The sequence below is a fragment of the Lissotriton vulgaris genome, chromosome 1_1, assembly GCF_964263255.1.
Source record: "Lissotriton vulgaris chromosome 1_1, aLisVul1.2, whole genome shotgun sequence".
In the NCBI taxonomy this organism is placed as follows: Eukaryota; Metazoa; Chordata; class Amphibia; order Caudata; family Salamandridae; genus Lissotriton; species Lissotriton vulgaris.
The window spans coordinates 482,180,315-482,196,505 of NC_141685.1; the positions used below are offsets into that span (position 1 = coordinate 482,180,315).

Below are 16,191 nucleotides of genomic sequence, written 5' to 3' on the forward strand. Positions count from 1 at the left end.
CTGAATGTTGGATCATCAGCACTGGAAGCTTAGCTGTTAATTGAATAGGACTCCATGTCATCTTTAGAAAGTGCGGAAAGAACCATCTTTTCTCCTTGCTGAATTCAGTGGTGATTTACTAATATGTGTGATTTCTTTTTTGCTATTAGAGTAACTATTCAATTCTTCTTTGATTCGGACAGAGAGTTGTTTATTTCATCTACCCAGCAACTTCTTATGGATTTGGATTTTGTTTTTCTGATGTATTTTTGTTTCATGAAAGTATATTATGTCTCCTTCTAGTTTGTAAACGTAACCAAAAGTGTTAATCTTTCATACTGGTTGGTTAAAACCCTTATTGTTGAGCTTGATAACTCTGATGGTGTGGTTTATGTCGACTTTTTCTGTGGATATAAATGGTTGTGCATAGTATAGTGTTTTTGGTTCTTGTTTATATTGCATGGAGGGAGCTGATTAATTATATTAAGTTCTAGGCTAAGCATTTTCAGAGTTGTTGAGTCTTATAGGACAAGTGTAGTAATATATGAGGATTGAAAAGGTAAGACATTCTACATCCCCAATGAGCTACTTAGCACACAAAAGAAGAGAGGAAACAAATCAAGAAAAGGCAAAAAAAAAAAGAAAACACCCTAATACGTCCTTACCCATCCCTTCCTCTCATCTACCTACAAGAATATGATAAAGCATGTGGAGCATGAAAAAAAAGTAATTCTCCCTCCATAAACATGCAACGGGATATTCTCCGACTCCATTTACTAGGGTCATTCGCTCACACTTCAGGGTAACTTTGTAAAGCGTATCAGCTATCCAAGCTCAACCTGATGCATATTAATGTTATTGAGAAATTTAAATAGATCACTATGGTCTAGGAAGACATTCACCTTTTCTTTTTAAGTAATACTAAATTTAGGACCCACAAATGAAAAAGAAACATTTATGTTTTTTAGTTTTAATCGAGGGCTAGAAAACCCTTTCATGTAATTGTGATGTCCTATGAATATTCCACCAAAATGTTGATTATCAAGCCTTAACATAGGATTTGTTTGTTGTGGCATGCATTCATAGGACTCTGCATGCTACATTTCTTGGAACCTTGGCATGCTGAAGTTTATGGGTACACAATGCACTCTTTCTAATTGAAATTCTTTGTTAAAGCTGATTCCTAATGCCCTCAGAAAACATCTTTCCAAGACACATAAGCATGACTTAACTTCATCTTCAACCAGAAATTATCAAATTCCATCTTTTTTTGCAGATTTTCAACTCAGCATGTCCCTCTGCAGAGAGAAGGTTTTAGATTTAGTCCTTCAGATTATTCATCCTGCTTGCTGATTATGAATCCTTCCCATAATCCGATATTATTGCAGATCCTGCAGTTCATTAGGCCAGTCTTAACCTGTAGTCCGGGTACTCCTGAGGGTCTGTGCCCCTTACTCAGGGGGTCCGCCACTGCTTAGAAAATTAAGCGAGATTAACCAGTTAATACAGTGTATATAAAAAAATATTCAAAATGTAAATTTTAAGATTTCAAATGTTCTGTAAATAGGAAGGAATTTGAAATTGTAGACTGAAAATGTAGTTGGTATCCTCAGACTTATTTCTGGGAGCAGTGCAAGTGCATGTGCATTATACCAACTATGTTATGGACAATGGGTGGCCTCAATTGAATTTAGAAACGGTCCAGCCCTCCAATTATAACTACAAATGCTATTTGTTTTTATAGCTGTGAATTAAATAAAATATTAAATCATTTGTGTATTTGTTTGAATGCTTATCTCTGTATTTTTTGTATTGTTTTGCAGTTCAAATCATGTAAATGTATAGGACAGGGCCTCCGACTACCAGTTATGAGTGAGGGTCCCTGGATGTCATAATGATTCAGTGGGGGTCCCTGAGTATCAGTTATGATTAGGAATGGGTCCACAGAAGTCAAAAGGTTAAGCGCCACTGCATAGTCACCATTAGGAGAGTGCCAATCCACACTGCAGGCCGCATGGACTAATAGAGAACTCTTAAAAGTCTCAGCAGAAGCCCCTGTTGATCAATGGAATTAATCCGCACTCAGCTGGTACTGTTGTGTTAGATATTAATTAGGTTGATAGAAAGCTCATATAGCTTGAGGGTATGAGCATGTGCCGTCATGAGTCACCATTTTTAAATCAGGCAGGTAGTCAACAGAAGCAGCATACAGTTGAGAGATGTTAGCAGGGAGTAGCTGAACTCAACTGAAGATAACCACTTCTCAATGGTGGATGCATTGATTCTGTATATTTGTCAGCTATTCTGACAACACTTTTTTGTTCTAACTAATGAATAGGAGCTGCATGACGTGAGTCTCAGGACTGAATGCTAAGCAGGCACTATTCACTTTTCAGGACACCTGGTGTACAATTGTGATTTCTGAGTCATCAAGCAGTTTTTCCAGATGTCTGCTTGTAAAAGCCGGTTTGTGACTCAGGAGAGTTCTTTTTTTAGTGCATTAGATGGATGCAGAAATGCAGACTGGGCAGACTATTTTTTTGCAACAAGGGTATGGAGCTATGCTGCTGTTTTCCATGACTGCCAGACCACGCCTCCAATCAATTTTTTAGCTTCAATGCTTTTGCTTCCATTATTTCTAGGTGAAATTCTGACTAACAAGATTCAATATTTCTTGTACCAAAAATCTTGATCTTGTTTACTTCCTGCCGTATCGCTGTTCCAGGCATGCCCGCCACCTTGCTTGCCATTGTTTTCACCTTCTCACTCACAGTTTAAAAATTTGGCCTGGGCAGAGTTCGAGGTGTTCCACACTGATTTTTTGTACCAGGTGTTTGTCCAGCAATGGAAAATCAAATAATGGAACCATGTGCAGCACAAGAGGGCGCTGCTTCTTTATGCTTCTAGAGTAGATGTTCTACGCGAGAAGCAGCTTCCTCAACGCGAGCAGATGGTTTGTCAAAGTGAGCGGTCGCCACCATCTGTGACCACCAACGTTGAGAAATCTCGCTGGAGGGTGGGCCAGCATTAGTTTTCCTAACTTGAGCTCACCAACTTAACACTGGTGGAGCAAGCGAGGAAATAATTCTGGAAAGCTTCAAGGAGCGGAGTTTTTCAGAGCTCCGCGTGCTCCGCAGAGTGCGGGAAACAGAAGTAGTGTGTGAAGTGAGTCTATTCACAATCACAGTAAAATATGATTAACCAACAAAGGTTATATATTGACAATACTATTAATAATATCTCATATGTCTTAAATATATTTACAGTATTCCACCTCCATCTCCTGGCTAGGGATAAAAGGAGGCTCCGGGTCTCATTTTTTGTTTGAATATTTTTTATTAGTTTTCAGAACTTATTTTCAGTACACAGTGATGCAATTAGCAAGAAATATTACATATAATCTCTAGCACTTTACAAAGACAATCCAACATGATGATATTACATAATGGGATATTGAACATACATCACATCACTCTCGACCAAATGGATATTAGACTTCAGATGAACAATATTCAACACGTTTCTATGCAACAATGAGCTTGTGATGTATGGAAGCAACATATGATGTAATACGGCTATGTGGTGGTCTCCGAGGTGGAAATGAAGCAAACAGCGATAGCATACATTCGTGAGAAAACGGAAAAGTAATAGAGGTTTTAGAGAACCTGAAGTCGCATGTTGCTAATAGTAGTGCGGTCTGAGGTTCAGGGATGAGGTGTGAGGCGGCATGCTCTTGCGGTTTCGCGCCTTCCTCAGGTCCCACCCAACAACTAGTATGAGGTGTACTATCCATTATAAGGTCGCAGCAGAGGTGCTGTGTGTTTGATGGTTATTGGCAACTAATACAATATTCATAACTTTTTAACGGTTGTGTCGAGTGGGAAACTCCCATGACACCAGAACTTAACTAACAAGGAGAAAAAAAAAGTGAGATGGGACAAATAAAGAGAAACAGATCTCCAATACAAAGAGATAAGTGGGGGGGGGGGCGAAGAAGAAACAGAATGCGGGGTAAAGGAGGAGATGAAGAGCCAATGGATTGAGAAGAGTGTCAATGTTTGTCTACAGGAGTAGGTCCCCGATTCCAGGACTAGGGGTGCGGGGCGGCAAGGGTCCAGTGGGGTGCAGGTCCCCTCTAGGGGGGGAGAGTAACTCGGCAAGGGGCTTACAAGCACTGGGGTGTCTGTATCAAGGGGGGGGCTCCAGATGGTCACTGCCTTACGATGTTGCAGGAGCCCCTCACAGCGTGAGTTTAATTACGTCATTCACATGTCCGAGACAAGGGGGTATCGAAGGGGGAGGCTCCGTATCTCATGAATGGTGCAGGCAGGGCCGACTTTAGTGCTGGTGGCACCTGGTGCGACAATCTTTTTTGGCGCCCCTCCCCATGACTTCCTTCCCCACTAATTTCCTCACTACCACTCTCCGATAGTGCCGCATACCTCTCCATAACCCCTCCCGACATACATTTACATTTTTTTTTAAGTGCTACTCATAGTTTTGTTATCTGCTTAGTACACAGTCTTGCAGCAGGTACTTGGGACCACATGTTTGGCCATTTCCTTTAGCGACTCGCTGTTTGCAAATTTTACCAACTCACTATTTGCGAGTCCCAAAAGGAAATGTAGTAATGTGTCTCAGACACATTTTACGATTCAAATGGGGTTGCAAATTCCCTACCTAATCAATATTCATGAGGTAGGTCTTAAGTTGGAATCCATTGAGAATGGGCAATAACACAGGGATGTTGGCTTGCTGGGGACTGCAGACTCCCTATGTCTGTGTTTACTTTTTAAAGAAAGCAACTTTTTATTTTTTGAATGCAGCTCATTTTCCAGAATGGAAAATGGGATGCATTTAAAAAACAAAAATGTAACGTTTCAGTTTAATGTTTCTAAAAGTAGGCAGTGGGATAACTGCCTGCTCTTAAAAAACATTTTTGCTGCCAATCACAAAGGGGAAGTGGCTTACAACTTACTTGAAGTAGGCGGTAAACTGCAATTGTTCTGGAACCGCAAAATAGGGTTGATACATGCTACAACACTTTTTAGCCATCACAAATTATCCGAATCTCTATTTGCGACTGCTAAAAATGGTCATACATGTGGTCCATTATCCCTCAGTGCTACTTTATGATGAATACAAAGTACTACTAGCCATAATTCCTATCCCCGCAGTGCTAACATTAATCACCAGAGTTATCTCGACATTTTTACTGTTGCTTGAAAACTGCTGGACTCTCGAGGACGTTCACATGCTTTTAAACCATCTGATATTTTTAACACAGCGCCCCCCACCAAAGTCAGCACCAGATGCGGCTGCCAGGGTGCACTGTCCTAAAGCCGACCCTGGGCGCAGGAATTCTTGGGCTGACCTGGGGAGAGGGGGAGCAGGGGGGGCACCTTCCACACAGGCCTGAGGCAGTGGCAGGGTAGAGAGGAAAACCTAACTGCTGTAGGCCACTGATGAAGTCTGAGCTAGGAGGAAGTAAGCAGCATGCTGACTCCCACTATGCAAATCATGTTGCGCAAAGGGGTCATACAGGCCTAAAGGAAATTCAGTGAAGTTCTATAGTAAAACACCCTGGCAGACACACTAGCTCCTCTACTAGGGAAGCAAAATGCATGTTTTGGATCTTTCTCAACTAATTCAGTGATTTAGTTAGCTCTAACATGCTGATTACTTCTCTAGGATAGAGCTTCTTCTTCCATTTCTTTCACGTGGCTTTTCACAACAGTTTTTATTGTGTTAATTATTCTTACACCCAATTAATGGGTTTTTATGTCAGTGTTTCCTTAATGGTTTTGCGCCGTAAGCCCCTCTGCTCCCTTACTAACCACTTTTTCTGCAAATGTCTTTATATATATATTTGGATATAATTTTCTAGTTTTTTCAGGGTTTTTTTTGCTCTCTTCAGACTGTCTAGGTGCTCCTCAAATACCCTTGTCTTGATAAAGACCTTTAACGAAGCTATTAAGTTCAAAACATCGACAGTATAACAATCTGGGTAGTGACTTGCTCTGTTTACTTATGCAATTCTGACAAGACCAAGCTAGCTTCTTTTTCTGTAACTTGTAACCAAGCACTTCATTTTCTACTCTTTCTAAAGTTTGTGTAGAATTGTTATTCTTAGTAAATCTAACTGTGCTGACTTGTTCCCTCTATCTTAATTTATTGCGAACTGAGAACGGATGTACCATATCATTTCTGAATATGTATTTAATTACGTACCTAGTCAACAATTGTTTCTTGTGATCGACTTTAAGGCACGTTAATATCAGGCATATGTGTACATTGTACAGTATTGTAAACAATGACATTGCTAAACAATAACAGCCTGGCTACAGAAGATATAGATGTAATGTTTTGGGGGACAACATTTCCAGGGTTGTTTCTCTGTGATCAAGGAATTCCTTTCGGATTGGGTGTTACCACAGGGCATGTTGGGGGCGTGCTCCCCGTGTGCCGCTGTCGCACCTATGGTGCCCTCACTTGCCAGAGTGTGGAGACCCTCAGCTGTGTTCCAGTATCACTGCCCAAATATGACCTGCAAAAGACTTACCTTGTTTGGGACAGTCAGGTCCCGCCTTGACAAGGTATGTACTTCGGATATAGTCAGGCTATGCGACTAAGGCCTCTACTCCTGCTGCTTTGGAGTGATCAAGCTGCAGGTGTAGGGGGGCCCCTGTACGTGAAAGTCATGCCAGCGAGTATCTGGCAACAGTCTGGGAAGGTTCAAGCCCTGCACAGCACTCCCACGCCTTCCCTGTGAGTGGTGCAGCTCTGCCGTTGGTAACAGTACAGTTTTGCTGCCATTATGGGCATGAACAAATGTGAAACTTTGGCCAAAGATTTGTATATATGCCTCAACATACGTTTACATTTTTTGTCTGTCGCAGACATTTGTAGAAGTGCTCCTGGAAAGCTGTTACAGATTCAGGTTTCCAGGTATACTTTTTGGACTGTCATCTGACGTGTGTTCTGGGCTCCCTTTCTCACTGTGCATAATTTTTTTACATATTGCTCTGCTATGCAAGTGCACACTTGTTTTCTCTGCGGGGGAAAATATTTTCTCCTCGTGGAAAAGCCCCTTCCCTTATGCATGCTGTACATCTGGTGATGCTCCCTTCCCCTGTGTTTTTCCGCCCTTGGCTGGAGTAGCTTTAAGACCATCTCCAGGATGAGAGGGGTTCGGATGAGAGTGTGAAAGGGCGCAAACGTACACCTTTGCTGCCGAAAATACATTTAAGAGGAACCCCCCACGGCTTTCAGCCAGGCTATGAAGCAAAATCTTGTAGTAGCTAATTAAGACAAAATCGTGATTTGTTTTCTGCCATTTCAAAAGAGAAAGACATGTCCGTTTTCATATGTTATTGGTATTCTGTTATTGGAGATCGATTGCATTTTATGCAATTGTTAATGTCTTCTACTTAAGAAACAATAAATTGAAATAGGAACGATGTATCCTAGGCCTCAAGTATTTGACCACAGCATTTTGGTACATAAGCCAATTAGCACCTAAAATTAGGTTGCAAAAATGTTAGCAATCAGGAACGCTCTTAGAAACAATGTCGTTATTGGACCTTCCCTCACTTTCACGCGTAACGTGGCCTGATTAATATGAAACGTTTATGTTGAAAGTTGATTTTTTAATCTTCCCGAATGAAAAGAATACTTTGTGTTTTCCAAAATAACTCATGACAGGTCGTGTTGCTTCATAGCACCGTGCCTTATAACAGACTGGGAAAAGTAGTGCAACGGAAGAGAATGACACTCATTTAGATTGTATGCACGCGTGATGTATCCAGAGACATGAGCATTAAAAGGTTAACATTTCCTTTCTCGACAGCCGAGCAGCAAAATATAGCCTTTAAGAACCCATGCGATGCATTTGTGAAAGACACAAGGGGTAGTCAGGAATGTACTGCACTTATGCCTTTTGTTCTCTGCAGAGACTTACGTTTGTGTTCTGTTACCATGACAACTAATATGCTAACTTATTTTTAGGCTCCCAGATGGCTTCACGCAGCTTCAAAACCTAACCCAGCTCTACCTAAACGATGCCTTTCTGGAATATCTTCCACCAAATTTTGGGAGGTAAGTCAAAGGTCATGGACTGAATCTCCCCCACCCCTGTAATCATGTAGTTGAGTCACCTGAAATCGTTTCCGCTGTCCAGGTAAATAGTCCATAGTCTATGAGTAAGTTCCTGGAAAAAAGACAATTCTTTGTGCACCGTAAAGCTGCCTCACAGAATAAGCACCATACTGTGATCTTATTTCAGGTTAACACATTTTGTAAAATAATACAAGACAGGAAAGGAGCATTAAGGGCAGATACATAGGGTTACAACCTCCAAGGAATATATCATAGCTTCTACCATGTCCCTCCCATCCACCCAACCAGAGCCATTTCCACCATCCTAAATATTTGCAATCTCCAGACCAAAACATACAACACAACCACACACCACACCCAGAGATCACTACTCTCTCTCTCTCTCGCACACACAGTATCAACAACAACCCTATTCAAACCCTTCCTGTTTCCTCATGTGATAATAAATATATAGAGCATACGCTGTAGACCTTGCCCGTTAATACTCACGCTCCAATCCAACATGTAGCAGATATCATCAGCACCTTAGTGACACTTAAACTGGATGTAGCCTTTCTCACTGATACCTGGGCCTCGGTCAACTCCAAGCACGTTTGCGACATTATTTCACCTTTGGGTTACAGCATCCAACAAAGTGACCACACACACATGGCTGGACACAGCCCTCCAGATCATCAGGCCCTGTTAGTTCCAAGAACAGTCTACATGTAAGCCATTCATTGTCATCAATGTCTGCTTTCAAGCATAGCACAATTTAGTTACTTGATCATTCAAAGAGCTCAAAGACCGAAGGCACAGCTCCAGGAAGATTTCCACGCTCCAATAACCATCTGCATGATTTGGCACCCGGCCCTTCTGGTATTCGTTCCTGCAGCGGCACAAGAATGGTGTTGACTCTTTCAAAATTGCACACTCAATAATACAATTCCTGACAGCTGGAGAGGTTCTCTGTTGGTACCCATTCATAAAAAGAGGCCCTGTATCTGTCAAAAAATGTTCACCTGATTGCCCTGCTGGATGTCAAATGCAAGGGAATTGCCAAAATATTAAGCCAGGAATCGGAAAAATAGGTGGTGAAGAGCAGCTCATTTCAGTTACTGAAACTAGTTTAAGAAAAGGATGCTCTATAGAAGACGATATCTTCAGTCTGAAGTCCTTGATAGAGAAAGCAATGCCTAGGCAACCACACAACTGTATGTTGCCTTAATCAACATTACTACGGCCTTCAATAGAGTGGACAGAGACAAGCCCTGCCAAAAGCTGCTCAACTGGCACAATCTCTTGCATTATCCTAGAAGGATTATTGGCCTCTATAAGGATACTTGGGACAAGGTTTCCACCAAGTAGGTTACAGCTGAAAGAAATTATACAAGTACAGAGCTAAAGCAGACTTTGGCACCCCTATTATTCAATTTCTAATTGGCAAACATTCATGCAACTTTGTCTAATGCAAGAGTGTTTACCCAGGAGATAGCAAAACTAGCAGTTCAAGCATTGCAATATATATAGACTACACCATTTTATTGGATTAAACACTCTCCTTGACATGCAAAAACTCTTCATCAATATTGAAGCATCCTACTACATCGGATACATCAATGCAGCCATAAATCAAAGAAGCAAGAGCTTCCCTCAAAGCCATTAAATACTGCATCTGCAGAACAATCTGCAGACAGGTTCAAAGTAATCCACAGCTTCTTCGAGAAAACAGAAAACATCCATTACAATCCCTGTTACACCACCTCTCAATGCTTCCAATTAGCCAACTTCACCCCTAACAATCAATAACATCACACTACCTCAGTACTTTCAAGACATACCTCCTATGAAAATAACATCACCCCTTCCTTTTTTGAGAACTGTAGCTCAGTGAAACACTCATGCCACTATTAAATACCATCACCCATCACATCTTGCCTGATTCCATCAAAACAGGATCCCTGACTGACCCTACCTAAACATGGATGGCCTTACCCATTACTGTCTAAGAATACACCTTCGATTCCCAGGTATATTTCATCAAGAAAGCCAATGCTTTGTGATAGCAATGTCTGTCAAGATTCGGTCCACAATGCAACATAAAAATACCAATCATCCAGTTAGTTGGCAAAGCTATCCTAATCACTGAAAACAGTAGCTCTTTTTCCATGCCCCCCCTCAAATGTGTTGCTGTGTTCATTTTGCTAATGGTCTAGCTCTATTCAATGCCTTGTCTTCACACATGTTCTCCCTGCAATAGATATGCTCCATCCTGACCAGCAGATGCAATTCCATTCAAATTAAAACTTCGTAGCGTAAGCACATGGTTACATTGTTCCTCAAAGATTCATCTTGCATGTCCAATGTACAAGCTGAGTTGTCAAAGGTCTTCCTGAACAAAAACTCACAGAAAACGGAATTATGTTTGATCACTAAAGACAAAAAGGAAGCTTATATTCAGAAATTACCCTCAGCAATTAATCTCAATTGATTCCCCCCAACTTTAGAACAGCACTATGTATTTCAGATTCTATGTCAACAGTGACCTCAGTTTGAAGGGCAATATTCAGACAGCCTGACTCCACCTTTCATGTTTTCTCTGGGTCAATATATCTGCTGGGGCATATGTTTAAAATTGCTGTTAGGCCCTTTATACTTGAATGAGAGCACAGTCTTGTTCAATCTAGACATCCGACTTGCACCACTGAAGAACATCAGCCACTTTGGCTAAATGACTCAACAAGGGACTGACAAAGTATGCCTGGATGACTCTCCTGTTTCAGGAAACCCACTTTCTCTACTTTTCTGCCTACATCATCTTCAAAGCTGCTGCACCACCTTCAAGTTGTCACTATTCAGCACATCACACTACCTTGCAGATAGGATCAAGATATTTGATAGCCAATGCAACATCCTTCAGTCATTCACAGATCCACTTTCAATGACAATACAAGCAGTATTTAATTTGTGGGCCTGCAGCACTGGTTGTGTCACCCACTTAAGGAGCACTTTCAAAATGTCTCAGGCCTGCCATTGCCATTGGAGCCTGTGTGTGTACTTTTATAACTGCCATTTCAGCCTGGCAAAATAAACCTTTTGCCAGGTCCAGGCCTTACTTTTTATTACATGTAAGTCATCCTCAGAGTAGGGCCCTGGACCAGCCGCGGCCGGTGGTGGGAGTACCTGTGGGCGGTGACATGGGGAGGGGGAGGGGCAGGGTGGGGTGTAGTAATGTATGGATTACAGAGTTTAACAGGTAAGTTAACATATATATGAATAAAACGAATTTCGTTGCATGCACTGCATCACCAAATGCGATGCAGTGCGCGCAACGAATTTTGTTTTATTTATTTATGTTTACTTACCTCTGTAATCCATACATTACTACCCCCTACCCTGGCCCTCCCCCTTCCCACGTCACCGCCCGCAGGTACTCCCACCACCGGCCGCGGCTGCCCTGGACAGCCCAGAGGGTGGGGTGCAGTGTATTTAAAAAGCTGGACACTTACTTTTAACTTTTACATATCCGGGTAGTGAAACACTCCTAAATTAACTTTTCACGACTGTAAGGCCTACCTCTCTCATAGAATATCAATGGAGTTACCTTATTACAATTAATGTACTGTTTTTTCCAAATAAGGGCAGGTAACCAGTTCATGTTTGGTGTCTTTGGAATTGTAATGGAAAATCCTAACTCATGGTTAAGTCAAATTTTTAATTACAATTTTGAAAATGCCACTTTTAGAAAGTTGACATTTTCCTGCCTTATCAATTTAGTGTTTGTAGCCTGTCTCTGAGTGACATGACTTGGTGTAGTTGACATTTGGGGTTAGAGTATTTCTCCTAGCCAGCCACACACTGGCAGGATGGGTGGGAAGAGCTGGGCAAAGCTCCACTGACACTTGAACAGGCTGTGTCCTGCTGCTACACAAAGGCTGCATACCCCTGTAGTTAGCCTGTGCACTTCTAGAAGCTTCTCCCCACTTCAAAGGCACAACTGCGTATAAATACTGGACCTCAGATACCAACTTTTCAGTACACCTCTGGACCTGTGGATACTCTGCCTGAAGAAGGCCTGCTGTGCTGCTCAAAGGACTGCCACTCTGCTAGACTGATGCTCTGAAGGACTGCCACTCAGCTGTGCTGACCTGCTGCTCACGTACTTTTGTGAGAAGGACTGGACCTACATCTGATGAACCCACAACCTCAGACAGACTCAAAGGGATAGTTGGCTGGCCTCCTGAATTGAGTCACAGGTACAGAAGGGTCCAACAACCTCTACCCCTAGCACCTGGACTCTACTGTGTAAATAAAGAAGGACCTCACACACCACCACTTCAGTGCACTTCTGGAACTGTGGATACTCTGCTAGTATGAAGGCCTGCTGTGCTGGTAAATGAGCTACCATTCTTCTGGACTGCTTCTCTGGAAGAACTGCTGCCCTGCTGTGCTGACTTGCTATCCTGCTTGCCTGGGTGAGAAGGACTGGGCTTGCATCACTTGAACCTAGAACCAGGAGCGACTCCAAGGACTAGTTGGCTGGCCTCCTGATCTGAAGACTCAGGGATTCCAACAACCTTGCATCTGCACTTGAACTCTGCCATCTGTGAGCCTTCTCTGCCAAGTGGTGCCAGCCCAGTTTTGTACCCATGGAAGTTGGTCTAAGGTGCCCTGCCAGACTCTATGAACCAATACACACAACGCAACCACCATAGACTGACCACCACTGTATCCACTTTGTCGTAGAGAAACCCAAAGCACCTAAACCAGCCCCCGCCAGCCACGAAGGAACTCGAACAAGATCACTGACGAGCAACTGAACTCCACCCTCTCCCGAGCCAACCACACCTGGGCAACCGACGCAAACACCGCAGCCAGAGAACTCCACACGTGGATCTCCAATTGCGCAGACGAGCCTGCCCACTACGCAGCAAACGTGGCAAACAATGCCCCAGGAAGGCCACCTGGTTCACCACCAACCTCCAAGAGACCAGACACTCCTGCAGATGCCTGGAAAAGATCCGGAGGAATACCAAGACAACCAATAGCTTCTCCACTTACAAAAAGGCCATGACGGACTACCACAACCAAATCAGAACAACCAAAAGGAACTTCATCCACAACAAAATCCTCACCAACTCCAAGGAACTATTGAACGTCATCCAGGAATGCACCAACCCACGCAGTAAAGCCACAGACATCACCCCATCCCAGAACCTCTGTGAAAAGCTCGGAACCTTCTTCCACCTCAAGATCAGAACACTCTACGACAAAATCACCGCCCCCCCCTCAAGACACCGTAGCCACCCCTTCGCCTCCCCTCACCAGCCAGCCCACCATCTCGATCTGGACACCACCCATGACCATGGACACCACTGTGGCCATGAAAGGCATCCACTTGGGGGCCCCCACCAACCCATGCCCCCACACATCTACCACAGAGCTGCAGACACCATCGCACCCTAACTGCAACACACTATCAACACCACCTTCAAAAGAGGCACCTTCCTAGATGACTGGAAGTGCGCCAAAGCCAGGCCCCTGGTCAAGAAACCCACGGCGGACCCCACTGCCCGCCCATCTTGCAGTTCCCCTCCATAGCCAAAGTGGCAGAAAGAGCAGTCACCAGGGAACTGACAAGATTCATCGAAGAACACACTATCCTCGACCCATCCCAAACCGGATTCCAAACCAACCACAGCACTGAGATCACCCTACTCGCAGCCACAGATGACATACGCACTCTCCTGGACCAGGGCCACTCCACGGCCCTCATCCTCCTCAACCTGTCTGCAGCCTTCGACACCATCTCACATTGCACACTAATCACCAGACTGCTCGAGGCCGGTTTACAAGGAACAACCCTAGACTGGACCTGCTCGTTCCTCACCAGAAGAAGTCAAAGGATCAGACTACCGTCCTTCCTCTTTGCCCCCACCGACATCACCTGCGGAGTACCACGGGGGTCATCTCAAAGCCCGACCCTCTTTAACATCTACATGGCGCCCCTCGCAGACCTCGTCTGACAACACAGCCTCAGCATAGTATCCTACGCCGACGACACTCAGCTCATCCTCTCCCTCACCAAAGACCCCACCAACTCAGAGACGAATGCAAGAACTGGCAGTCTGGATGACCAAGAGCTGCCTAAAACTCAATGCTGAGAAAACCGAAGTCCCCATCCTTGGAACCACCCCTTCAGAATGGGACAACACCTGGAGGCCCGCAGCATTCGGAAGCCCACCTACCCACACGGACCACACCAAGAATCACGGCATCATACTCGACTCATCACTCACCATGAAACGACAGGTCACCACCAGCTGCTTCAAAACCCTCTGCATCCTCCGAAAGACCTTCAAATGGATCGCCCCCAAATTGAGGAAAACAGTCACCCACGCACTCATCACCAGCAAACTTGACTATGGCAATGCACTCGACGCCAGCATCAACAAGTCCCTACTCCGCAAACTACAAACAATACAGAACACCGCAGCCAGACTCGTCCTCGGCATAACCAGGCATGAACACATCAGCCAACACCTGCAGTTACTCCACTGGCTCCCCGTGGAGAAGAGTCACCTTCAAAATCCTCACTCATGCCTACAAGTGCCTGCACAACAACGGACCCAAATACCTCAACGACAAAATTAACTTCCACGTACCCAAAAGAAACCTGCGATCATTCAACCTCGCATTGGCTGAAAACCCCTCAGATCCTCAGAGCCAGATCAGGCGGAAGATCATTCTCTCACATCGCAGCCAAGACCTGAAACGAACTACCGGCAGACATCAGACACGCACCCTCCCTAAACACCTTCAGGAAGACCCTCAAGACCAGGATATTTGGCTGAACGGTGCGGCCTACCCCCTTCACCAGCACCTTGAGACCCTCACGGGTGAGTAGAGCGCTTACAATTCCCTGATTGATTGATTGATTGATTGATTGATTGATTGAGTGGTACAGACGCATCTCCTCTGCTGTGCAGCACAACCCCCAGCAGAATTGATGCATTGTTACTGCTGCATAGATTGGACTCATAGCAAAGACCCACATAACTTTCGGAGTTCACAGCCTCTTCAAAACCACTGCTGCGCAACTCATCCTAGGTACAGGCCCTCGCATACTCAACTACGGTAGCCTCAATGATGATGACAGACTCGGCATGTCAGCCTCGAAGCTCCTTGCAACAAACTCATCACCCTGTCTGAGTAATGCATCCTCAATGCCTAATTTCACATTGCAAGCCCTCATCGGCAGGATCCTCAATGATGATGTAGGACCTAGCACCACAGCCTCACTGTACCTCGGAACCAATACATTCCCTTGGCTGTGCAATGCGCCTTTGGTGCAGATCCTCACAATGCATCCTAGCGTAGGCAATGTCAATGGGCCTGGCTTTAATATGGTAAAAAAAGCAGACACAAGGAGATGATGGACCGAGCGCTGAAACTTTTCATACACTCAACCCCAGTCACAGATCTGGGCTGAATCCATCATTGTTCTTTAGCTCACTTCGCCACCCCAGTTCAGACTTAATGCAAATCAGTCTTGACCCTGTGCCTCGTGGGAACAGTCCAACCCGAACTGCCAAGCCATGTCTTCCCTGGACCAGAAACAAGCATCCTGGGACCGGTTTCGGGCTAACCGCCCTCATCAGCCAGGCTTGTTTGAATCCAGGGGCACAGTTAGCACAGCACCCACGTCTGGGCATACCCAACCAACTTAGGGCAACAAAAGCAAAAAGAAAAGGTGATGGACGGAATGCTGAACAAATCAAATATTAACCCCTGTTACAGATCTGGGTTTAATCCATCGTTTTTTGCTCTCCACACCATTACAATTCGAACACAGCCATATGCAAATTAGTCTTGAACCTGGTCCCCATGGGAACAGTCCAGCTTGAACTGACAGGCCAAATCCTCCTTGGACCAGAATAAAGCATTCTGGGGCCGGTTTCAGGGTATCACCACTTATCAGCCAGGATAGATTGAATCCATTGGCACAGTGAGTATGGACCCACGTCTGGGCATACCCTTCCCACCTAGGGTGACAAAAGCAAAAAGAGAAGATGATGAACGGAATGCTGAACAAATTAGTTATTCACTCCAGTC

The 16,191-nt window shown here is 44.3% G+C and overlaps 1 protein-coding gene across 1 annotated transcript in view; it reads left to right on the forward strand.

The window, feature by feature from the left end:
- The window catches only part of LRRC7 (leucine rich repeat containing 7), a 1,701,172-nt gene that overhangs the window by 461,344 nt on the left and 1,223,637 nt on the right, over positions 1-16,191 (forward strand). The window contains exon 5 of the mRNA XM_086936257.1: positions 7,987-8,076. Within this exon, the coding sequence (XP_086792383.1) occupies positions 7,987-8,076 (90 nt within the window). The remainder of the gene's footprint in view (positions 1-7,986; positions 8,077-16,191) is intronic.